The sequence below is a fragment of the Canis aureus genome, chromosome 1 (assembly GCF_053574225.1).
Source record: "Canis aureus isolate CA01 chromosome 1, VMU_Caureus_v.1.0, whole genome shotgun sequence".
In the NCBI taxonomy this organism is placed as follows: Eukaryota; Metazoa; Chordata; class Mammalia; order Carnivora; family Canidae; genus Canis; species Canis aureus.
Genome location: NC_135611.1, coordinates 9,775,795 through 9,803,041, shown reverse-complemented (window position 1 = coordinate 9,803,041; position 27,247 = coordinate 9,775,795). Strand labels below are relative to the sequence as shown.

At 37.2% G+C, this 27,247-nt stretch overlaps 1 protein-coding gene across 4 annotated transcripts in view; it reads right to left on the bottom strand.

The window, feature by feature from the left end:
• Window positions 1-14,556: 14,556 nt before the first annotated feature.
• Window positions 14,557-27,247, bottom strand: part of TMX3 (thioredoxin related transmembrane protein 3) — a 44,309-nt gene continuing 31,618 nt past the window's right edge. For 3 of the 4 annotated variants that reach the window (XM_077885585.1, XM_077885653.1, XM_077885739.1), the window contains 6 exons: window positions 26,300-26,357; window positions 26,058-26,111; window positions 24,835-24,891; window positions 20,750-20,879; window positions 19,336-19,404; window positions 14,557-17,941 (listed from right to left, as the gene is read on the bottom strand). In XM_077885585.1, coding sequence (XP_077741711.1) covers window positions 17,684-17,941; window positions 19,336-19,404; window positions 20,750-20,879; window positions 24,835-24,891; window positions 26,058-26,111; window positions 26,300-26,357 — 626 coding nt within the window. In that variant the 3' untranslated portion in view covers window positions 14,557-17,683. Of the gene's footprint in view, window positions 17,942-19,335; window positions 19,405-20,749; window positions 20,880-22,765; window positions 22,835-24,834; window positions 24,892-26,057; window positions 26,112-26,299; window positions 26,358-27,247 lie in introns of those variants that run through there. The other variant, XR_013373320.1, reaches the window with a different exon arrangement.

The following is a 27,247-nucleotide window of genomic DNA, read 5'->3' as shown; positions in this document are numbered from 1 at the left end:
ACTTGTCCTAGATTTATCTATCCCTGGGCAGCTCCAAAGGCCAAAATCCTTTGGCAGTTCCATGGTGTAATAGTGAGCATTCAGGACTTTAAGAAGCAAATTTCATTGACCATGAGGACATATCACTTGTATGAACTCTTTTTATGATTGGCTTCCCATACTAAATTTCAAAATCCTTTCTTTGGAAGATGATCTATTTGCACCTCTATGGATGTTTAGTGTCCACAAAGTAGATATGCAGGAAAGATTTTTTTTTTGTTCATTATGTTGTGATTTAAAAACTCATAAATAAAATACTCTGAAGTTTGGCATAAGAACCCTGCCTTCAGTCATGAACTGCAAGATAATAAATAGCGTTTTATTTAGGTTAGTGCAAGCTCTGTAATAATTAGTCCTCAAATATATAAAGTTAAAGAAACAAATAGCTTATTTCTTGCCCACCAGTACTTGTCAGATATTGTTGGTAGTGTGTGGCCCACGTTCATGCAGTTATTTCTGGACCCAGGATAAGAAAAGTTCTTCCATCTTTAATTTTTTTAAGATTTTATTTATTCATTGATGAGACACACACACAGAGAGGCAGAGACTCAGGCAGAGAGAGAAGCAGGCTCCATGCAGGGAGCCCAACATGGGACTCAATCCCGGGAACCCGGGATCACATCCAGAGCCAAAGCAGAGGCTCAAGCACTGAGCCTCCCAGGTGTCCATTCTATATTTAATTTTTAAAGCTTTCCCTAGGGATTATCTCTCTTTCAGCCTGCTGGGATGGTCACATAGCATGAGAGGACCTCATGGACCCAGCTTGGAAATGTTACAAGTCATTTTCATTCACTGGCCAAAACTTCATTGTAGGATCCCAGCCAACTATGGGGCGAGGCTGGGAGAGGAGGCTGGGTCTGTTCCAGCAAGAAGAGAATCCAGACAGATGAACTATTTGATGTACACATAGCATGCTCTACATCGATGACCACGTCTAGTTCTTATAACGACCCCATGATATAAATATGATTAATACCCCCATATTGCTTATGAGAAAACAGACACATTCAAATAGGTTAATCAAGTATTTTACAGTAAGTAGTAGAGGCTGGAGTCAAAATTTCCAAGTTTTATCTTTTTTATGTTATAATATTTGGTTCTCTGAGGTAGAGTAAACTGGCCATTTGTACTCTCAACGTTCTCTCAATCATTCCATGTGCTTTGCTTGACCCAAATTCCAGCTGCCAATATCTGATGCCTCCTGCAGAAGTAAGTGTCAGGGACCTACTGTGCTTGAATGCTTAATGCCTGCCTCTGCCTTCCTGTGTCATTCTCACGCCTGCCCACTGGTGTTCCCAAAACTTTCCACAGAAACTACTTTTATTCAAACCTGTTTTAGGGTCTGCTTCTGGGAGAACCAAAACTGGGACAGGTAATCTCAGGAACAGAAATTTGAAGGGAAAAAAATAGTTGCAGAAGAATTCATAGACTATCCTATTATTACACAGAGACATATGTAGAAATAAATAACTTACTGTGTAGGGGCATACACATATACAATAAATCATTCCTAAAAGGAAAGAATGATAAACACAGAATTCAGGAGTGTGGTGTCCTGCAGAAGAGCATGTGGAGAGATCCCTCTGGGAGCAAGTGGGTGTTGGTGTCACCTCCAACAGCCTGGCTCTTTTGTATATGGAAAGTATATTGTGTTTATTTATTATGATGATTCATAACTTGCAAGTGGATTAGCACACACTTATTCATGTGTATGAAATAATGGATGATTTTAAAGTGAATATATTAAGAAAAGGACATAAAAGAAATAAATAAAGTAGGTATCAGCTTAAATCCTTAAAAACCAATGGGGGGATTTAAGGACCTCTAAGCTACATCTTCAATTTATGTTTTTAAATGAATACTTTTCAAGGAGCGAGTCGCCACATTGGAAACAACCAGAATGGCTCAACTGAAGTTTATTTTATTTTCTATTTTTTAAATATTTTATTTATTTATTCATGAGAGACACAAACAGAGGCAGAGACATAGGCAGAGAGAGAAGCAGGCTCTATGCAGGAAGCCTGATGCAGGACTCGATCCCGGGACTCTAGGATCACACCCTGAGCCAACAGCAGACGCTCAACCACTGAGCCACCCAGGCATCCCAACTGAGAAGGTTTAGAAAAAAAAAAAAGTGCCCAATGACATTTGAACTTCAGGTGAGCAATAAATAATATCTTAGTATAAAATGTTCCTAGTATGTGTCTCTCACTTTAGTCCAGTGATGTCCATTTTATTGACCTATTTTAGCCCAGTGGGATATATATCTATGTTACATAGTTTATGTGTTCAAATAAATATTGCATGGGATACATTAACACTAAAACATTTGTAGATTATCTGGAATTCAAATTGAACTGGGCATTCTTTCCTGTTCTGAGTTTTCCCAAATCGGGTAACCCCACCAATGAGCCTGCAATTCATCTGATTCTAAACACACTTGTTTATGACTGAGCAATTGGTTAGAAATATACTTCTTGTTATGTCTCCCATGTTTGAACAAGTGAAAGTCAATTAAGATATATGTATAAATTAAGTAAAATCATACTTTAAGTTAGATTTTAGAGTAATCTGATCCTTGGCTCCGTGTGTCCATTGGTCATATGCATTTCAATTTACAAAACATTTTTTAAGTCTCTTCAAACATAACTACTGTACTAAGCATCAGAGAGATGAACTTTAAATTTAGTTCATTCACACACATAAATACACAGAAGCTACCGTCTACTTCCTACGAGGTATAGAACAGGTGATCAACAGACCATTCCCCAAGATGAAACTATCAAAACACTGCTTTTAGGTATGAAATTCAACTTGAATGCATATACAGTATTATTTACCACATTGCAATTCCGTGTCATTTAGGAAAAGCAAAGTATTTTTAGTTGCGAGTTCCTCCTTGACAAAGGGTAATGAATATAAAGATTAGAAGTTGACACACACAAAAATTTTAATTCTGTGTTCATTCTATTTTTAGGCACAATTTAATCATAAAACAAGTCAAATCAAATGAAGTAAACTGGTGAAAGGCCAGAAAGGAAGCTAAGCTTAACAAAAAGAACAAAATAATTATTTAAAAAACACTTAATCACATTACATGTTCAAATTAAATATCAAAGACAAGCAATGCAAAAATACAGCATGTTAAATTACCATTTTTACATCTTCTGTTAAACTCTCTAGAAAAATAGAAATAATGTATTATTTTAAATTGAAGCTGACTAGGTGGAGGAAATGGTAGTTGTGGGAAGCTTAAGATTATAATGATGATACTAACAGCTAATATGTACTGTGTTTTAAAAGGGACACCTAAATGCCTCCATCAGTTAAGTGTCTGGCTCTTGATTTTGGCTCAGGGTCCTGAGACTGAGCCCTGTGTCAGGCTCCATGCTCAGTGGGAAGCCTGCTTGAGATTCTCTCCTTCTGCCTCTGCCCTTTCCCCTGTCCACACACACACACTCTCTCTCTCAAAAATAAACGAATCTTTTAAAAAATAATATATACCAACTAAATGCTAAATGATGCATTGTATCATTTATTTCTCAGGTCCATAACGTGAATTGCCTCCACTTAACAGATAGGTAACCCCTTCAAGATAACAAATCTAGGAAGTAACTAAACAAAGATTCCCACCATGAGATCTGACTTTCCAGTAGGAATCACTAGATACAATTCTTTCATTACAGCTTTAAGGGCCAGAGGTGTTCTAAAATGCATTTTTTTTCTATTCCTGTAACAACTAGATTTTTTCCAGTTTTAAATAGGACCTCAATTTATTAATTATTAAAAAATTATAGATTTTTTCATTTGGTAGATATGTAACACATAAGAATTGAAATACTATACCGAATAGCACTGTTATACTTCAAAATGCACAAAGACAGTATTAATTATAAGGAGATATCATTGGGAAACAGTTTGACAGTTTTGTACAAAATTGAACTTACTCTTTCCATGTCATCCAGCAACCACACTCTTTGGCGTTTACCCAAAAGAAGTGAAGACTTGTGTGCACACAAAAACCTGCACATGAAGCTTTACAGCAGCTTTATTCATAGTTGTCAAAACTTGGAAGCAACTATGATGTCCTTTAGTGGGTGAAAGGACACTGCAGCACATCCAGACAATGGAATAGTGTTCAGTGCTAGAAAGAAATGGGCTATCAGGCCATGAAAAGGAACCTTAAATGCATGTTACTGAGGGAAAGAATCCAATGTGAAAAGGTTACATGCTGTATGATTCCAACTGCATGGTATTCAGAAGAGTCAAAATTATGGAGAAAGTAAATGGTTGGGTTGGGGTTGGTTAGGGGATGCATAGATAGAGCCCTGAAGATTTTTAGAGCTGCAAAAAGACTCTATAATATTATAATGGTGGATACATGTCATCATACATTCGTTAAATCCCATATTCTACAGTCCATAAAATAGTAGACATAGGATAGACTTTTTCAGCTACATACTGAAGGTGTTTGCTCTTCAAGGATGCCATTAAAGGTGCTACTTTGGGATGCCTGGGTAACTCAGTGGTTAAACGTCCGCCTTCGGTTCAGGGAGTGATCGTGGGGTCCTGGGATTGAGTCCCACATCAGACATGGAGCCTGATTCTCCCTCTGCCTGTGTCTCTACCTCTCTCTGTGTGTCTCTCATGAATAAAGAAATAAAATCTTTAAAAAGAAATTAAAAAGGTGCTACTTTAAAAAAGAGAAAAGAATTTTGTAATGTAAAATAGTTACACCTAATGATCTCACACTAACAGCATACTACTTAAGAGTACTTATGAGTAGAGATTAATAAACAGACAGGTACTTTTTTACTGTAAAAAAATTAGTAATAGGGATGGTTTTGTGGCATCTAAAATAAAGGTATTATCAGATAAGTAATAAATAATCTCTGTAATAATATTTCTATGTGGGGTTGTTATCTTCATATCTGATAATACAATAACATGGCAGATGAAATTATTATAAAAGTTGAACTTTACAAAGTTGGCAAGTCAAAAAAGTGTCTTAATTTACTGACCCACATCACTAAACTTTCTGGAGCTTTACCACTCTCATTTCAAAAACGTGAAAGTAATTCTGCACTTCTTCACTTTGCTAAGGCCAAATGAAATTAGAGATGATACAATGGTTTGAAAATCTTAATGAATCATAGCTCAATAAAGCTGTCCAATAAAAAGGTTTCAGGACTAGAGGATGTTCCAGTGGATTTATAATGTAAGATCTAGGCTGGGAAGGCCCAGAAGACACAGCTTTGACCACAGCCGTGAGAAATAATTCATGAGGGGAGCTCCGGCACTTCTGAAGAGCTATGTGGTCTCTTCCATGTCACCAGTTACAAGAGAACTGCTACATGGGTGTGTGCTCCCAGACAGATGGGGGTAAGAGGACCCAGGGTAGTAGGTGCTGAGGGAAGGACTTAACCACCAAAGGCAAGGTGAGTGTGGTCACTGTGATAGCACATAGTTTGATTTCAATGAGTCAAACTAGAACTGAAACCAATGGTCAGGCCAGTAAAGTTGAGCTGTATAAATAGAAAATCTGTAGGTCTGATGAACTCAAGTCTGAATTGAATCATTGAAAAGGACAGCCAATGCCCCTTGATTTATTTCTGATTCCCACATCCAGGGTCTCTCAAATGAAGGGAAGGCCAGATTCCACTATGGAAAGGATGCTACTACTCAGAAATATATATACATAGTTATCGTACATCATCTTCTCTTCCCTTCCCTTAAAGAGTACCGTCAGCCATTGACCAGGTGACAGTTTGGGGGAAGGAAAAATAATCAGATATTGATGATTTATAGACATTGGCCCCAAACTGGCAGTACTTCCTGAGACCTATCCAAGTAGGAAGGTAAGGAGGTCAGATAATCAGTGGACTTTTGGCTTGAGTTCATCTCATAGTGAGCTCACTGATTATTTTCCTAGTTCTAGAAAGCGTAATTAGAATACATGTAGAACAGCTTGCAGAACTTCCACATGGTTCCCGAAGACACACCGAGGGCTATGAGAGAGTCAAACGGAAACCACTGGAACTGACTCTAGCTTTGAAAATGGCAAAGCAAAGGCCGTACCACATTCCTGAAGACACTGCAGGAATTATCACCACTGTCAAGGACTTAAAAAGTGACACGGCTGGTGATTTCATCCAGCTCCCCTGTTGTGCCTGCGTGGAAAACAGATGAGTGTTCAAGAATGGAAGGAGATTATTGACTATTTAATCAGGCCCTGACTCTAATTGCAGCTGCTGTTCCAGATGTGATTTCTTTGCTTGAAGCAAATTGAACACATACCCCGTCCCCGGCCTGGTGTCTGATATGTAGCTGTCCGTCTGGTGAGTACTTTTTCTCTCTCTAGCAGAAAAACTGTGGCTTGCTGACCAAATCCAGCTGGGAGCCTGTTTTTGAAGAGGCCTTGAGTTAAAGGTTTTTACATTTTTAAAGAGTTTAAAAAAAAAATAAAAGAGGGGCACCTGGATGTCTCAGCCGGGTAAGCATCTGCCTTCAGCTCAAGTCATGATCTCAGGGTCCTGGGGTCGAGCCCCGAGTTGTCAGCTCCCTGCTCAGTGGGGAGTCTGCTTCTCCCTCTCCCTCTGCCTTTCTTCCTTGCTTTTGCAAATAAATAAATAAAATCTTTAAAAATAAATAAATAAGCAAAAGAATACGTGACAGAATCCATATGGGGTCTTCAAAGCCTAAATTATTTATTATCTGGCCCTTTACAGAAAACTGTTTGCTGACCCCTTGTGGGACTTTAAAGAAGAATATTTCTATTTCTGCCTAATGAGAGCTTTCTGAGCACATTTTCCCGAAACGTGGGCTATGGGCTGAAGGCAGGCCTTACCAGGTAATTTATGACTGTTTGCATGGAACGTCAGAGAGTTTGCCTTCTGGAGGTATTATTTTCATTTCAAGGGGGCCTGAGACCTGAGATGTGGACACATCCCTGCTTTGCGACATCTAATGGTGGTGTCTTTCCCCTGGAGAAGTGTACTGACTTTCCAAAGGGTTATAGTAAGCAGAACAGGAAGGAAGGAAGGAGCAGATTTTTTTCCCCTTCTTTCAGGAGGGAAACTGGGCATGTGTATAAGCACCTAGTGGTGTATGCAGCACCTCATTTTTGCAGGATTTTTCACCCACGGCACCATTATGGCCTGAAGGTCTGTGCCCCGCTATAAATTCATATGCTCAAATCCTTACTCCCAAGGTGATGGTAGTGGGTGGGACGACTGGGGGTAATCATCCAATCAGATCAGGATGCTGAGGTCAGTGTTGTTACACTAGACACCCCAGAGCTCTTTTGCCCCTTGACCCATGGGAGGACCCAACAAGGAGGCTTTGAGTCTTTGGCTATGAAGCAGGAAGTGGTGGGGACTGCAGATGCTCCACTTTCCCTTGGGTCCGCCTGCTTTTCCACTCCCAAGCCAGGTATTTGTGTTTAGCACTGTGCAGACTTCAGAAGGATCCTCATACCGCCAAGGTCAGAGGCAACAAGAACCGACATGGGCTTCAGTTGGCTTCCTGCCGTCCACCCTCTTCCACCCGTCTCCCTGTCAGGTAGCCACCTCTGTGTAGCACACACTCAAGCTCCACATGCAAAGACCACAGCCTGACAGAGAAGCTTCAACCCATTCCTACCACGGCCCACATCCAGATTCCTGTAGTGAATCCTTTTATGAGTGTGTGTGTGTGCACACACACGTGGTACAGATCACCTAGTGGTTCTGCTCCAGATACACTATACTTACTGATTTAGCTGTCTCTGCACAGAGGGCATTTTTGTTTCCTTGTTTTATGGAAATATGTAATAGAAATGTTGCCTTGTGGTAGTGTCATATGAAAGGTATGATTTTTGGAATTTATGTCTGTGTGTGTGCAGTCATTCCCAAGCAACAGAGAATGAAGATAGTAGCTTTTATTTGAATAGTGTGTGGGAAGCAGCGTGATTTCGGTATTTATAGCCATTCTGAATCTTTGAAAATGCCATCTTGTCTATCTAACCATTGATCGATTCAGTCATTGTTCATTCAAACTCTTATTGAACATTCAGTCCAGGCCACATGATGTCAATTCTTAAAAATAGTATTAGCTTTGCAATAAACAAATATGTTGATTTAATTCATTAATAGTGCAATGCTGTACATTAAACACCATATATGTATATGTAATGTCCTGTGTAGCCAAGATGGTGGGAAGAAGGAATCAATATCCCTTAAAATGGTTGTTAAAAGCTTCAAAGAAGTGATTTATAAATTAGGTTGGTATTTTTTTAATAAATTAGGTTGGATTTTTTTTCCTTTTATTAGGATTAGTAATACTCTGATATAAATAAGTGACAGTAGTCACTCGGAGAAGGACAAACATTACATGGTCTCATTCATTTGGGGAATATAAAAAATAGTGAAAGGGAATAAAGGGGAAAGGAGAAAAAATGAGTGGGAAGTATTAGAATGGGAGACAGAACATGAGAGACTCCTAACTCTGGGAAATGAACTAGGGGTTGGAGAAGGGGAGGTGGGTGGGGGGTGGGGGTGACTAGGTGACGGGCACTGAGGGGGGCACTTGATGGGATGAGCACTGGGCGTTATTCTATATGTTGGCAAATTGAACACCAATAAAAAAATAAATGTATAAATAAATAAATAAATAAATAAATAAATAAATAAATAGTATTAAATTTAAAAAAATACTTTCCAAAAAAATTATGATCAAATGTCTGCTAATATATTTATTATTGTCCACGTTGATTGAAAGGGATGAAACTTTCAACTTATGCTCATGGCTTTTGAATGTGATTTATTCATTTATTTTTTAATAGCAAGAGCCTTTAAGATTCCATGAACCAATTTGTTCAAACCTTTCCTGTGCATCTTCGATATGTTATCAAGGTTTCATTTTACATAAGGCCATTTCCATCTAAATTATTTGAGAGACAGTACTTCTAAAAATGCAGGTAAGCGCTGCCATAGCACATATTTTTCAGAGCCACAATGTATATTTCCATCATATTTAATATTAAAAGCACCTTTGGATGCATATTCAAGATTATCACAATGAAACAAGAATTTACAGTAATACTTGCTCCATTTTCTCCCCAACATTTATTTTGAAACTTTTGAAACCAAATGGAAGTTGCATGAAGAGTATAATTGTTGATTCCAGGTGAGGAGTACAGGACACCCTCCTGCCCTGTATTTAGAACCACAAGTTGTAAACATGTAGCTATATTTGCTTTACCTGTTTGCCTCCCTAAATATATACAATAAAAAGTATCTATGTGGTTTTTTTTTTAACTAGACTATGTAAAATTGACTAAAAGAACAACTGGGGTCCAAGCCATGGTGCTGTCCCTTCTTCCTTTGTAAGGACAGCATCACGCCACTGAAGACTGCGAATTTTAGTTCTTCTCTCATTATTCTTTGACAATGTGAAGTTCTACAATCCAACTTCTTAGGGAAGAAACTGCTTTTGATCACAAGAGTTTGACGAGCTAGGAATGAGCTGCACCTGACGACCACAGGCGGTTGAGCAGAAATGCCCTCCTGCAGAGATGTGCTTCGGTGTTTGAGCTTTGCCTTACACTGTCAAATGGGTATCTTGGGACACATTTTTATATTTGGAACCTGTTCCTGGTCACATGAAAACTTGTTTTCCGCTAGATAGTGTAGAAGAAAGAAGTAAAATTGTGACCACTTTTGTGTTTTACGTTTCACTTTCTACACAAATGACTCATGAGGATGAATGAAAGCAGAAAGTATGACAATGACACTCTGAGGCTCGTGGCTGCCACCCCTTGCCACCACTCTGCCATCACCCTGCCACCGCCCTCATCTCCAACAGCAAAGGCTCACTTTAGTCCTGAGCCACCCTGCTCATCTCTAGAGAAGGATGGTAGGATGCAAAGGGAAATAAATCATCCCAGCTGGACATAACCTACTCTCTTGTTTGCAAGAATAAAAACCACTTTCCTGAAGCTGCTGCTGTTGTGCAAGCAAGTTTACTCACGGTTGGCGGAGGCTGCGGGGTCGTGAAGGGGAAATGAAGCACATCATGCTCTTGTATCATATTTGACCTCTGGATGCTCACAAGGAATTCCCAGAAAACACAGCTTCTTTTAAAGGCGCTGACACTTTTACCTTTCCTAATGATCATTTAAAACACTGCTTCCCAACTGGGAGTACACATCAAGATCAACTAGGGGAGGCTTTTTTCCCTCTGTTTTGGCTTCAAGCAGAAGCTCATCCAAAACCAACCAAATGGATTTTCTAGGACTTTTGTGTATTTTTATAAAGCATCTGAGGCAATGGATGCTCACAGAATTCTGAGAAGCACAATCGGTTAAGAATCCATAACTTAAAATACAGTAATTACCACCACAAGGCTAACAATGTTATGGTTTTTTTAAAAAAAATTTTAAAAGACTTATTTGAGATAGAGCACATAAGTAGGGGGAAAGACTGAAGGCGAGGGAAAGAGAATCTCAAGCCAACTCCATGCTGAGCATGAGCCCTACTATACTGGGCTGGATCCCACATCCCTGAGATCATGACCTGAGCTAGAACCAAGAGTCAGACGCTTAACTGAATGTATCACGCAGGTGCCAAGGCTAACAATTTTTTTTAAAATTTTTATTTATTTTTTCAAGGCTAACAATTTTAGATTGACATTTGCAAAAGGGCTAATTGTTTATTTTTCAATAATATTTGAGGGATGTTGAATATCTGGTTATCCAAAAGTTTTCATAGTTCTTGACCGCAAATCTATTTTTATTTTCAATGACTGTATAGATTTTAAGGTTCTGGATCCTAAGCTAAATAATACAAATCTTCCATACTAAAACATAAAATATTTCCAAAGCTTATGACTCTTTCATGTTAATTACTCATCTTTTGTATTGCTCAATCAGTAAGCACTCAGATACTTTCAGAACATGCACTTAAAATTTTCAATTAAGTCTTTCTGATATTTTTAAAAATCAGAAACCTTCAACACTAACATACTCATAATAAATACATTGTCATATAAATACAATATATTCAAATATTTATTCATCCATTCATTTATTCATTCATTTATTTTATAAATATTTATTGAATCATACTTCATGCCAACCATGTTTCAGGAACTGAGACTGTAGCCTTGAAAAAAACCCAGAAAATGTATCTGACCATTCAGGGCTTACATTAGTGTGTATTTCAGGGGGGAAGCAGGCAGTAAACAAAAATATATAATATTATAGAGAAGTGTTTGTAAAAAAATAAAGCAGCAAAGGGGTTGGGGGGAGCTGGAGGCCGGGTGGGCTAATTCATGCAGGATGGTTAATAAAGGCATGAATAATGAGGTGAGCTAGAGGAAGGAGGGAGCCAGGTACATATCCAGGAGGATGTCATTCTAGTCACAGGAAACAGCATGTGCACAAGACATGGTCCAGAACAAGACAGCAGGTGATGGAATGGAACGAGCAGGAAGGGCGTGGAGGCGGGCGGGAGAGAAATGTGGTCAGGGCAGGGAGGCTGTAAAAAATAATCATGAGCTGTATCAGTTTGTCAGGGTCTCTGTAACAAAGTACCACAAACCCTGTGGTTTAAACCACAAAAAGTTATTGTCTCACATTTCTGGAGGTCAGAAGTCCAAGACTAAAGGGTCTGCAGGGCTGGGGCCTCCTGAGGCTGTGGGGGAGAACCTGCAGCGCACCTTTCTCCTGGCTTCCCGTGGCTCCTTGGCCATATTTGGCGTTCCTCACTTTGTAGAAGCATCACCCCAAATCGTGCCTTTACCTTCCCATTCTCCCTGTATGTGATTGTTCCAGATTTCCCCTTTCTCTTAGGACACCAGTCATTTTGGATTAGGACCCACTCTATTCCAGTATGATCTCATTTTAACTAGTTATATCCACAATGACCTTATTTCCAAATAAGGTCACGTTCTAAGGTACTAGGGGGTCAGGACTTCAGCGTAGGAATCTGGGGCGGGGGGCACGTTTCAATCAGTAACATAGTTCATGGTGAGGCCCTTCTTTGTTACACTAAGGTAGGAAGTCACTGGAATGTTGTTTTGAGCAGAAAAATGCCACGATCTGCCTTACATCATAAAAAAAAGATCCCTTTAGCTGCTCTTGGAGAGTAGCCTGCAGTCAGGCAAGGGTGCAAGCAGTGAAGCCTGGCTATGGGATGTGGCACCTACACCAGGCTGCTGACCTGTATGGTGGTGTGATCTCTGGCTTCTTCTTTTTTTTTTTTTTTTTTTTAAGATTTATTTATTCATAAGACACACAGAGAGAGGCAGAGACAGGGGCAGAGGGAGAAGCAGGCTCCATGCAGGGAGCCCGATGTGGGACTCGATCCCAGGACCCCAGGATCACGCCCTGGGCCGAAGGCAGATGCTCAACCGCTGAGCCACCCAGGCATCCCTGAAGCCTGGCTTCTAAGTGTATTTTAAAGATATAACTAACAAAAATTTCTCACAGATTAGAAGTGTTGAAGGAAAGAAGTCTCAGATTAATCCAGGATATTTGGCCCAAGTAATTATAACAATGATGTTACCATCTACTGAGATCAGGGGGACTGAGCATAAGCAGGTGCTTGGTGGACAGCCAGTACTTTGGATACGTTGCTTGAGTTCCCTACTAAACACCCAAGTGGAGAGGCTGAGTTGAATATCAAGTATGGAGTTCAAGCTGGAGACACAAATTTGCAAGATGTCCACACAGATTTGTAACATCCACAGAAATTACCTAAGAATTTCTAAATACACAGCAATTAGCGCTTACATTTACTTACTCACCGAATCTCAGTCTCAGAAGGCATTGCAGGAAGAAGGGGCCGTCCAGCTCCCATGTGATCTTGTCAGGGCGGGTTCTCTCTGGAGATTCCTCCCGTGGGGATCCCCACCCAGCACCGCAGTCCACAGCCCCTCCTCTCCGCCCACAGCACTGGCTCTGTTGTAGACATGCTGAATGGGTGAAGATAGCCTTCATCTATCTGAAGCAAGCTGCCCTGGCCTGCACTGCCCTGGTCTCGTTCCCGAAGTCCCAAAGATCCTAAAGACGTAACAGCAAGGATTTTATATTGAACAACAGATTACAGGAAAAGGCAAACAGAAAACAGCACTTTTAGTGAAGGCAGGTTATGGCCATCCTTTACTGCTGTATCCTCAGTAGGACACAGAAGATGTGCAAAAAACATGTGTTGAAAGAATACATTGTCAAGAAAACAATTGCCACTTTTTTTACTAGTTGTTGGAAATCTCTTCTCGGTTTTAGAGAAAGTTAAGGGTTGAGGACTGTTGTCAGGAAGGCTTGTAGGAAAATCAAATCATCTATATTCAGTATCTATTAATATTCTAAATCTGTATCCAAATAACACTGGTATCTATTTACACACACCATCAATAACCCTACTGGATACTCATATCCTCTTACATGCATTTTCACTGAAAGCATAAAACCCAATGTTTTTTTTTTTTCCCCCCAATGGGGTTTTTGGAGATGTTTGTGAACCTAAATATTTGTTAAAGAACTAACAACTCCCATTTCCATCCAAAAATGTTAGAGCTTGAGTTGCAAAGTGGCCAAGCAAATTTAAACATACTACTATTTCATATTCCTGAAGTCTTGGCTTTTCTCTGTGATCAACAATGATATAAATTCTAAAAAAATAAATCGAATATATACATATATTTCTGAGCTGTTTTCATGTGCCAGTCATGTGTCTTATATGTAACTCAGTCAATCTCAATCCAGGGAGATGGGTTCCATCAACCCGGAATTAGACACTTCCCAACTTTGCACAACATGTGATGGAATAAGGACTGGACTTCAGGCAGTAGGACACTGGGCCTCCACATCCACGATGCAGTCCCCTCTCAGCAATGACCTGGGAGCCAGTTCATCACCCACGAAATTTATACAGAGGACATGGTTTGGTCGCTCTTATCTGCGAAGGTCCATTCTAACCAGCTCATCTGTATGAGTCCCACGTTGGGTGGGGCCCACTTTTGGCTGTTATTCCTGTGCCAGGACAATTCTCATTAAAAAATGTGCCGAAGGTATAACATGTGAAAAATAAATTACTAAAAAATTAGTGTTTCTACAGACTTCTGTTTTTTCTAATACACTTTCTCCGTTTGATGCTGTTTTCAAAAAGAACATCGAAGCGTTAGACTTCCGTTTTACTGACAACAAAAAGGAGGGGAGGTTGTGTTGTGTCCACGATCACAATGAAGCTGTAGATCACAGACTCAAGTCCAATTATTCCAACTCTAAACCCTGCAATGAATGTTTAAAAATAATCAAGTGTTACAAATACAGAAATATAAAACCTATGAATCTCAGGTTATCTATAAGAGGATTAGATAACAACTTGATCTCTCCCAAGTCTGTTTAAACTCATTTTATGTTTCTATAATGACAAATAACTTACAATTTAATGAAAGGAAAAATAATTTGTGGAAGATCAGTCCTCTTGCTTGCACAAGGAACTATTAGTATTGAAAATATACAAATAGTAAAAGTAATAACATTTTTCAATTAATTTATTTTAGAAAATCAAAGGTTTACAATTGGTGCCATAAGGCAAGATATCATGAATTCAACAAGTTAGTAGTAATACAGACTTCCAAAAACCTTTATAGATTTAGTCCAAAGTAGAAAATTATTTTTTGCCCACTCTTGGACTCAGACACATTCAGAAAAAATATATATTTATAAAAATAAAATGGCAAACCTAATCCCACCAAATAATTGAAAGTCTTAATATCTCACGCTGGTTTACTTGAACAATGTCTGCATAAAGAGAATAGCTAAGTTTTTTTTTTTTTTTACCTGTCCTCTGTATGATACCTCTGTATCATATGAAGCAATGATGAAAAAATGTAAATTATTTTAGAAAACCAAAACCACAAAAGCCCCTGAAACAAAACACAAGAAACATCAACAAAAATCCACTAAACAAAAATACAGTTGTCTAACTACTCACATAGGCCCTTCCTTCAACCTCTAGACATTTGGCTGTTAATGCTATTTCTAAGTCAGATACCAGGAAAACACTAGGCGTGAGAAGAAAATAAAAATTCAGGCCTAATACACCTCAAGTTTCAGATAAAGTAGCTAGAGAAATATTAATGTGTATGATGAAGCAAATAGAAAGGACTACAAGCTATAATGGGGTGCATAGCTTGATAAAAATATATATTTTCTTCCTCTGAAATGTAATTAAATATTGTCTGAACACTAGATTTAGCAATAGCAAGTCACCTAGAATTCTGAATTTTAAGATTTAGAAAGAGAATTTTATTGCAACCAAAAGAAAAGACAAAAGGATACTCTTATTAATATGTAATCATAATAAGATTCACCAGTGAATGAGGATATCTCTATTATACTACTAGATTCATTAAGAAATTAACTTGGGTGTAGTTTTTCCTAAAATGAAAATAGCATTTCTACTTAAATGCTGATACCACATTAAAGGGAACAGCATACTACTGAACAAAATTTTTAAATTTGTTTTGTGAGAAATCTGATAGTATCCTAAAGTAGAAACAAAATAAAAAGCAAAATTTTAATACAAAAGAAAGAAAATTATTCCTTATAAACCATCTACACGTTTTGTTTTCCTAACAGACACTCTTGAAAAACACAAATAGAATATAGGACAACAGTAGAGAGTTGTGAAAAAGGTAACAGAAAATTAAGGCATTAACTTACTGACAAGCAAGTCTCAGAATACAAAGATCACTGGATGTCTTGTTTGTTGATACATATTGAGTTTTTACTATTTTTTCTTTCTCTACTGAAGTCTTTCATTTTTATAAGTGATGCCTGACAAAGGCCAAAAATGTGCAGATGATGGACATCTGATAATGATAAACATGAAGAAAAGCCATGGCATTTTCTATAATTTCCTACTGTCACTGGTGGAGGCTATGCTTTACATTCCTTATTAGGTTAGACTCGAAGCATGATAGTCACCTAAGCTTTTGTCACTGCTGCAAAACAAGCTCGACCTCTGGGAACATTAATATTTATCCTCCAAAAGAACCCCTCATTACTCTTTGGAGAGGAATCCAATTGTTAAATTGGTAGCATTTAACTATGATATGCTAAAAGAACACATGGATACAATAAAACAATTGCTAGAAACTTCTTAGTAGATACAAGAGTTTCAGTTTAGCTGGGATCAGCATGGCATCAGAAGTAACCAACAGCTGGCTTGAGGACCAAAGCCCTAAACAACTTCAATATCAGGACCATGAGCTGCATATTTTTAAAGTGATTAACACTCATTTTTCAGTGTTTAATAAAAACTATTATATTGTTTAACTCATTCAGTGAATAATCACCCACACAATGGTCATCTAATAAAAATCCTATAAACTTAGCTAAAATGAAGGACTCAAAAATAATCTACAATAAGCACACCATAATTATACTTAAAATAATGCCAATTTTTATCCATTACTCGGGATAGAGTTCTTATTTCATTATAGGGAGAAGAGGAGAGGTCACTGGCTGAAATAGGCGTCAGAAATGAGAGGATGGAGAAGGTAACTGGCAGATCTCTTACTCACTGGATTATCATAAATTTGTTGACAGGCTGATAATGTCACTCATTATGAATATAAACATGCCCATGTTATGTAACAGACATATGTCAATAAATTTTATATATGTGTATGTAAATATATTGTGCATGTGTGTATATACACAGATACACATATACTATGTCATAAGTTACCATATCATAAACATAAAAAATATGATATATATTACTTTTTAAAAAGCAGCAGGAGCTTTTTATCAAAGCAAATTTTTAGAAGAGATTCCAATATATAAAATAGAGAAAAAATAGGAGGCCATTCTGGCTAAAGCAGAGTAGGAGTAACAGAGACCCTCCCCTTCCTACAGTGACCACTGAGACAACTGCTAAGCATGTCCCAGGGTGTGGTTTGAAATCAATGTCCCAAATAAATCCATTTATTTTGCAAAGATTAAACACAAGACTATTTTTCCCCACTCTATAGACGCATAGGAAATTTTTATAATGCAACTGAGTATAAAGTTAAAAAGGAACTTTTCTTCTCCTTTAAAAACAATAACAAAATAAAATCGCTAAGCTATATAAAACCAAATTATTTTTAAGTCAATCTTAAGTTGATCCATGGAAAAAGTTGTTAGTTCTCCTTTAAAGTGCCTAAATTTTAAAGACTTAATTTTGTCCACGTAAACCTTACCTAAAATATACGAGGAGAATGAATGGTAGGAGGTGAAGGTATTGTTTTTCTTTGTCAAACATGTATCTTCTACCTGACTGACCAATTTAAATATTCTGTTCAGGAATCTTAATTGTGTCACAGAATACTCAGATAGAGAAACATGCAAAAGAACTGATCTGCTGTAACAGTATCTATAAGGTCAACTTTGATGGAGTGTCTGGATTTTTTTTTTTTTTTAGACAAACATTTCATCTCTTTGCTCCAAATATGCCCCCATTTAGGAAGGACTACTTTAATCCATGCAAGTAGATATTAGCAAAATACAAATAACGTATTCTTTTTTGTAAAGATGATTAAATGTCTAAATTCAATAAATAGACTCTTTAATAATTTGAAATCCTATGAAATATTCTACATTAGCAAAATTTCAATCTTTCTTCTTTTCTAATACATCTTTGGGTCCTTGCACCGTAGGCACTAGGGCATCTCCACTCCTTGGCTCCTGTTCTTTGCTTTCTTCTGTTGGTTCTTGGCTTTCAATTTCACTTTTGGATACTTCATATCGTTCTTCTATGTAACCTCCATCTGTGTCTGCTGTGTAGATGCCATAGCACATGATACTGACGACCCCCAGTGGAAGGCCAAAGAGAAAGCAGCCCATCAGTGGAGAGCTCTTGAATATAGACTGTGGGAAGAGAATCACAATTCAGTTCTCCTTATATGTACTCTGGTATAAGATACATGAATGAATTTCAAACTACAGCAAATTTCTTCCACTTGCTAACCAGTCAACTTGCTTTTAGTTCCAATGAATCAATGTCAGGATCTCTGCAGCAGCTACCATGTTAGAGACACTGTAAGATAGAACTTTTACATGTATGTGTGTGTGAGAGAGAGACCAGCTACCAGCAGCAGAAAAAAGCACCAAATATTTTATATCCTTTTCTAAGACATTTATCTTCCTCACATAACCATAAATGTCTCTTTGGAGATGGCAACTGCGTGCCCAACAGCTATGTAGTCGGATCCTGGACTACAGCAATGTGCTCACTGCGAAGGCTGCTTATCTACCATAAAAAAGGTACATACACATTCCTCTTCACATGGCATTTAAGATATTTTTTACGTACTGGTTAATGATAAAGCACATTAACTTAATTATTTCCCTCAGTGTATACACAATCCGCTTAGTTCTCAGAAAAGTAAAAGCAATTTTATTGAATAGGTTTTTCAACTATACTATCCTCTGTGGGTTACGACTGTAACTCAGAACTGTGCAGACAAAGTCAGAAGAGGGCAAAGTGACTTTGGGTGGAGGTAACGGAAGATGGCTTCCCAGAATAAAGGTGTTTTGAGGCAGAAATTTAAGCATGAGTAAGAGTAAGGCACTGTGAGAAGCAGCAGGAAGCTACAGAGAAGCTTCTGCAATTATTCGAAAACTAGAGAGGCCATTTGAGATGACAGATATTCCCATATGTGTTGATGGAAAAGGGAAGGAAAGTGATAATAGACCATTCTGGTAACATTCATTGTGTGGTAGTGTACAGAATGGATGGGAGCTAGAGTGACAGCAAGTGAAGTTAGAGCAGCAGCAGACACAATGTCCTAAGGGCTTATTTTGAGGATTTCTACTTTGATGACTGCTTTTGGCCTTAATGAAAACGCCCATGGAGTAAGTAGCTAAACAACTAGAACTAAGTTTAAGGCCCAAACAAACTTAGACATGCCTCTGCTGTCAAGCTGACCTAGAGGTGAAGCAGGTTCAGATCCAATGACTAAAAAGGGCAGGAGTTGGAAAGAGACTCTGGAAAACATTTTTAAAGTCATGCCAGTGAGGTAACGGATTCTGAATCCCAGGTAACTCACCCATCAGCAGAAATGAGTACTTAGAGAAACTTAATTTCCACCTGAAAAAGATCTTTTTAATGTAAATATGGACTAGTTTCTAGCTTTCAAATTGAAGATGTATCTTTACCTAATCCTTTGAAATTTCAGATTTACCCTCAATTAGACATAAAGCAACTATATATATGTATATTCTCAATAATCCATGACACTAAGCAGACCATCACAACTTACCACAATAGTAGATTTGGCATCAAATACTATCCTCTTCAATCTCTGCAATATGCTATCACCTCCTTGGGCCTTGAAATTAACAGGGGAAAAAAACCCACAATTAAATTATTATTTAAGTATCAAGACTTTATTTTTGTTATATAACCTTACAACTGCAGGTGAAGGGTTGACCCCAGGAGATTATGAAAAGCACCTGAAAGAGCCATGCTGTATATAGTCACAATTTTTTTTTTTTTTGGTCCCCTGCTTTCTTGTGTGAACACACTCTGATCCTCTTCTGAAGAATTCAATCTCAAGCCTACGCGATTCTGGAATTCTGGAAAACAATAACTGCTATAGGACATCTTTGTGATTGTGTAAGGAGAGTCTCCCCAAGAATGGCCCTCCCCTCACCTCAAAAGTGCTGAAAGGCAGAGAGAAAAACTTCTGATGCAAATATATCAAATCTCTGCATTTGGCCATCCCTGAAATCTGGCTCAGTGCTTGAATTCCCAAACTATATGAGCCTCTCCTTGTCAAACAGTTTGAATTGGGTCTCACTAGCTCACACATAGAAGAATTCTCACTCATAGAGGTGAGTTTTATTTCAAGTAGTATTATTTTCTCAACTAAAAAATTTCTACTATGTGATTGTTTCTAAAAAGAAATGCTTGTTATTCTGTGAGCTAACTTTCAAACAAAGTTTGTAAAAGCTGAAACAAAACGCTCACAAAATAGTAGTTTAACTTCATAAAAGCCTAGAAGTCTCATACTTTTTTCTATTTCATTCTTGTCTGTTGAATTAAGATGCATGCTGGTCACAATGTCCTGAGGCAACTTCATGGCCCTATAATATGGACTGCAATCCACAGTTTGAATAATACTACAGTAAGATTTATAGAAAAAAAATGGAAAGCTAAGACTATTATTTCTGAGAAATATTTTATATGAATGAATTTGGAACTCTCCCCTGAAGCTCTGATTCTCAGCACATTTCCTTAAGAAACTGTAATCTTATACACAGGTTTTCTTAGAAAAGCAATCTGAATAACTTAATCCAATTATACTCTTGAACCCAGAAAGGTTAAGGGCCAGGAAATTTCACTCCTGGGATAGCTCTGCACACTGAAGACCTCTTAGCAGCCATAGCCTGACTCCAAATGGCAATAGCACCTCCCACTCACTATGACAATCAAAAATGTCTTCCAAATAACCCTAAAGGAGACCTCTCCAGCTATGAGCAGCATCTTTCACAGAGAACCTTTTATGTCTCTCAGAATGTGGCTCTGTGACAGGAGACAAGCAAGGTGGGGAGGACTGCCCCTCACACCCCAGGTGATTGCTCTTCTTTCCAGAATCAGAGGAGGAGAAGAAAGTTTGTTTCTCCCCGACCTCCTCCTCCCACCATCCCTTTGAAATGGAGTCATCGACTCACCTCCACTGTGCCATCCAAGATGTTATTAATGAACTGCACCATGTCCTCGGCATTCTTGATCTGTCTGTCTAGTAAAAAGTACTGTTGGTTGGAAGTATTTAGTACAACCACCGTTGGGACTTTGAGTTCACTGAAACAGAAAAATAAAAGAATCAAAATACACATTAAACACTGAGATGCCAAGTATTTTGATATTCATTTATACTGTATCTAAGTAACTATAATTACAAAAGGGAGAAGCTGCATTAATGGCTTTGCCTCCCTATGCTCACATGAAGAAAATTTCAAATTGTCCATCAGTTTACAAAATAGCTAAATTTAGATTATACCAAAAACACTCTAGGGTGCTGGGTGGCTCAGGCTGATGAGCATCTGACTCTTGATTTCAGCTCAGGTCCTGATCTCAAGGTCATGACACTGAGCCCCACGTTGGGCTCTGCACTCAGAAGGGAAATGGCTGGAAGTCTCTCCCTCTCCCCTTCTCCTTCTTTATTAAGGAAAAAAAAAGTGAAAGAATATATTCTAATATATAATATCAGAGATCTGAGTATTTGCTTAAACTGAAGGCTAAAAATTATGTATGAAGTACCAATTTCTGGGCAATCTTATTCTCTGCCATCCACATACCACCAGTGTTGGTCACACACAGCCCGTTCCGGGTAAGTGGTACTAGGGAAACAAGACAGGGTAGAGCACCATCTCTGCAGCCACATGGCTTGAGCCCGGAGCTTTCATCATAAGTCAGGTTTCTAGGCCTCATGCTTGTCATTTATAAGTGAATAAAAGGGAGTAGTAGGAGGGTATCTATATTGTAAAAATTAAGTGAGAAAACTCCAATTTAAACACTTAGCACACTACCTTGTGTTTAATAGACACTCTTCCAAATTCTCTGAACTCCCACTATCCCACTACACATCCCAACACATCCTCAGGAAGTGCTCACTGATGTACTAGACATCAATTCAGTTTGCAAACACAAAACATTACTAATAGGGGCCATTTAATTGAACTAATTATTTTTGCTCTAGAGTAGCAGCAATTCACACCACTGTATTATCACCACATGAGTGAGTTCAGCAGATGGCTTTCTTGCTCCTAATTCTCTACTCTCCCCATGCAATGCTCTTTTCCCAGGGAGGCAAAACATACTCATGTGACTCCTCATATGTTGGGTTCAGCCATGTGACGTATAGCCAAGGGCAAGGTAACAGATGTGACTCAAGCAGAGGCTTGAAATGTGAGTGCATGGGTAGGCTTGCTTGCCTGTGTTTCTGTGACTGCCACATGATAACCTCCCAGGAAAATATCCTTCCAGGATCAAGGCATGCAAAGACTGCAGACCTGAACCTCAGTGGCAGTCTGGAGCCATATCTATCTGTGCCCAGGCAGTATCAGCCAAGCCCAGGTAAGTGAGAGAAAGTAAATATTACAGCTGGAAGTCACTGGGTATTAGAGTCGTTGATTATCCAGAATTATTATTTGGCAATAGTTAGTTGATTATATAATTAAAAAAGAAAAAAAAACTTAGCTTCATTCTTGTTCATAAGAATAGACAACTTTTTGATTTATAGCAGTTTAGTTATTAGTTATAATGCATACATAGCAAAAAATTCCATTTTTACAGAATAGATCAGAACTTGGCCTGCCTATAAAAATACATATTATAAAAAAGTTAAATACACAGTGGAACTAGAATTCAATAATTCGAGTAATGATGGAAAGGGAAAATATCATTTCATCCTATTCCCTCTTAATTACATTCACAAGAACCACCCCCCCCAAAAATATTTAACAAATCTAGGGTCTGATAGTACCCTATTTATTTTGAGACAACGTAAAAAAACATAGTGCTGCCGTATAACTATCTTACAAAATATCATGTATTTGCCCTACGTTAAAACCCCTTTCAGCATCAATACCTATTAAATGCTACTATTTATCTGACAATATTAATGTCACAGAAGAGCTTTGGAGTAAGAGAGATCTGGATTTGAGAACTGGATCTCTTTAACTTACTTGTTGGGCATCCTTTGGCATATTATTTAACTTCCTTGAGTTTCTTCTAAGAAATTTCAATTTCCTCATCTATATAAAATGGAAATAATAATAGTACTTACACCTTACTGAGTTATTGTAAAAGTTAAAAAATACCTATTGACCACTCAGTCCAGTGTCGGTCACAGAATTAAGTGCTCAATAAGGACTTTCAAATATAATCACGTAACCATCATCATATGCTTTTTTTTCTTTTGAAAAAGAAAAAAAAAGCAAAATATGAATAAAAAACAAACAAAACAACACAACAAGGTGTTGGTGGTAGAGATTACTGTTGTTCTTGGACCACAACTGAAGCTCAAAATTTCTATCTCACAACTCACATTAACAATCATACTTATGAAGGAATATCCATCCATCTGTATATATTCCGAATATCATCCTGGATCAAGGAGTTGTCTCTTGGACCCAAATTCTTTCAGCCTTTTACAGTGTTTTACTGAATGCTGGCTTGCCTTGAAGGACATTGTAAGAAACGGTTCTGTCGAATTCCCTACTATATATATTGTAAAAATCCTATCAAAAATATATTTCTATTATAATGTCCCCCTCTTTATGAGATTATATAAGGTCTGCCATACTCCTTATGACCAAATTATTTTACAGGCTACAGGAAATATGTGAATAATGTTTTTCTACTCTTGAATATTAAATATTCAGGATCAAAATTTTCAAGTACCTTCAGTAATGACCTGTAAATGATAAATACCTAAAATAATACAGATCCTTTATTTTATTTTCCTTTGTCTTGATTCCTTGGTTATATATTATATCACATTACTTTGTATCACTGGTAAACACTCTCAAATTCTTACTGGACTAAGAAGATAATAAATATAAATGAATAGAGATAAAAATACTTTATAATTTTAGGCTTTTAACTGGAAATTATGAATGTTACTTGGGGTTGTAAGTTTGGTTTGTATTTCCTCAGGGCTCTTACTTGGAAAATGGAATAATACCCTAAAATATGAATGAAGGCAACTGCCACACCTTTGCTGCTAAGCAAAGCTAGAGAACACCAAAACAGAGCACAATGCTGTGAACTCAAAATGGAACCTCAACACCGCTGGACAAGGTCACTTGTCTCTAGTGAGCTTTCCCCATCTTCATTTCAGGGGCTATTTTACAGCCCCATTCTCTCCAAAGCCCCATTTCCTTATCACCTCTTGTGTGCTATAGTGCTCTGCCTAAAATAACTTCTCTTAATGACTGCCTCCTCTGGCAAGCATTTTCTGATCCCTTCCACTTTTTTTTTTTTTTTTTTTATCCCTTCCACTTTTATGTGCCTTGGGGTGTGGTGGGAGCCACTCTGTTTCCAGAACCCTCTACTGCAATGAATTTTTCATACAGTTTTGCAATTACTATGTTGTCCTACCCAGCAGACTACAGGCATTTTGAAGACAGGAGGAACTCTACTCTTTTTCTGTGTCAACAGTACTAAACACAGTGTGTGATATACAGTAAACCCTTACTAAGGGTCTACTGCATCAAGTAGATTCTTATTTGAAATTAATTTAGTATAAATATGCTAAATGTTTTCTAACAACTTTTTGAAGTGACAAATCAGATTTTTATGTCATAAACACAACTGATGGAATTATTTTAAAATTGTATATTTTCCCTATAAAGTTATTTATACTTTCTTAATTCTTCTCATATAGCAGTTAATACTTAAATGTAAAAATTTTCCACTTAAATTACATTTACTCACTGAAACTGACCTTAAGGGAAGATGTGTGTTAAACAGAAACTACAAGATTTAAAAGTTTTGAATGCTATCTTCTTTCCAAAATATATGAAATTTAGAGATAGGTATTTTTTAATATAGAACAATATTAAAGTTTAATGTGTTTCAAATTTAGACTTAAAAACTAAAGTGAGATATTTGATGGGAGGATATCTGCTTTGTATATATGTAGACTTCCTTTTTTGCTTCCCACCTAGTAATGCTTTTATCTCTCAAAAACAGAAACTTAAAAATTGACAGATTTGGTAGCAGTCATTTAAACATTTAGAATTTTACTTACTCCATCAGCAGGGTATTTATATAGTCATTTCCATCCATATGGCCAAACTGAAAATCTCTAACCAACAACAATCAAGAGAAAGAGAGAGAGAGTGTGACATTAGATACAAAACAAGGTAAATATGAACCAAGAACTGAACTTCAGGGTATGGTTAGCATGTAAACACTGTAAATGTTCAACATATAAGTTACATGAAATAAATGTAGAAAAGAGTATGAATTCTACTGGCTTCTGAGATACAAATACACGTGAGTAAAATTAAACAAATTCTAAGACATTTCTACTTTCCATGTATTTAAAATGTAGGGCAACATATGCTTTTCTAAGTAATATATATTTAAGAAAAATTAAATCCACTCTGTTTAATAAAGGACAAATAAGAAGATGTTCATACTATGGAACAGGAGAAATATAAACATATATCACTGTTGTATCACTAGAAGACTCAGAATAAAAAGGTATTGTAACAAATTTATATTGACAGTCTCTTATGGCAGTAAAAAAAAGAATGACTTGGCATAAAACAAAAAGTTATTCTCTGAATTCCTGTTATAATCATCGGTCTATAACTTGTGACTACTCAATTTAACTTAAATCTCAAATTTATGAGTACATGTCCATATTTCCTTACCACAAATGTATCCCAAATCCCATCGTACAGCAAGTATGATACAAATTATAAAGGAAATCTTATTTGCATGACATACGTCAACAAATACCAAGTCCAGCTGAGTGAAGTAAGCCAGTCGGAGAAGGACAAACATTATATGTTCTCATTCATTTGGGGAATATAAATAATAGTGAAAGGGAATATAAGGGAAGGGAGAAGAAATGTGTGGGAAATATCAGAAAGGGAGACAGAACGTAAAGACTGCTAACTCTGGGAAACGAACTAGGGGTGGTAGAAGGGGAGGAGGGCGGGTGGTGGGAGTGAATGGGTGACGGGCACTGGGGGTTATTCTGTATGTTAGTAAATTGAACACCAATAAAAAATAAATTAAAAAAAAATAAATTAAATATATCCATGTGAATTAAAAAAAAAAAAAAACAAAAAACAAAAAAACAAATACCAAGTCCAGATAATTCATATGGAAATGTAACATACAATAATTCACGTCAGTATCTTGATTCACCTTTAAAAGTATAAAATAGTACTACTTTTGTTTTATTATATTACATAATTAAAGAAAGATAAAGGAATCTTCCTGAATGTAAGCACCTACCTGTGGAACTGGTCTCTGTAATCTCTAGCAACTTCCTGAATAATTGACTTTAATCTGTGAAAGAACACATGAATGTTTCATCTCTTTGCTTCAAAAATATATTATCATTTTCCAACTATAATATCTGCTGCCTTATCTAATACTGTGGGGAAAAGGAAGATGCCATATCAAGTTTATCTGAAGCCATGTAAAGTCTGAATTAGATGGTATTTGAAGCTTAAAACTATTTCAAAACACTATACCTGGTGTGTTCAATTGATGTATTTTTCTCATCAATAACTGCAATAGCCACAAGCTTTCCTGAAATTAAGAATGACATATCTAAATTCAATAGCCCTCATTATACAAACTTTTCAATTATTACTGTAGCTGTGAATCGGAATTAGTAAATAATTTCTAGAATTTAATTCCAATTATCCTACATGTTACGCACAGTAGAATGAATCAATGAATTAGTCAATTCAAAGTGAGATGTTCCCTCCCACCTCCCATCCCACAAATGTAAATAATAGTAAATATTTAATAATTTATATATTCAAATCGTACTGTTTTCACACTACTGACAAACTAAATTACATACTTTGTCAAAAGCTAAATATTTAATAATTTATATATTCAAATCGTACTGTTTTCACACTACTGACAAACTGACTAAATTACATACTTTGTCAAAAGCTAGGATATTAAGAAATACATTTATTATTAATTAATAAAAGAAATTTATTAATTACTGTAGCTCTAAAAGAATGACCTCTAACAAGAGAAAGATTTTTACATGCTATCCCTGCAGTACCATGGGTTACTACTTGCTAGTAATAATACACAGAACAAAACTGATTCAAAATTTACTGAACCCTAAATACAACATAAATCACATCCATTTCTAATATCCTCTAGGAGACAGCATGACGTAATAACCAGAGCACTGCTCCTGGGAGTCAGAAGACCAGATGCTGCATTTCAGTATGCATGTTCTGGTCTAGGCCAGGGGGAAGAGCTGTGAGGCACATTTATTAGCTATGGGACTTAGCTGCAGAGTGATGAACACACACACACACACACACACATCTCTGAAAGAGTGGGAACCACAGTCTAGTAGGGAAAACAACAGACAAATAGAGATCATTTATGACACACAAACAGATGTACGGTTAACAATGAGAAGAGTTCCAAAGGAAAGTAACAGGGCG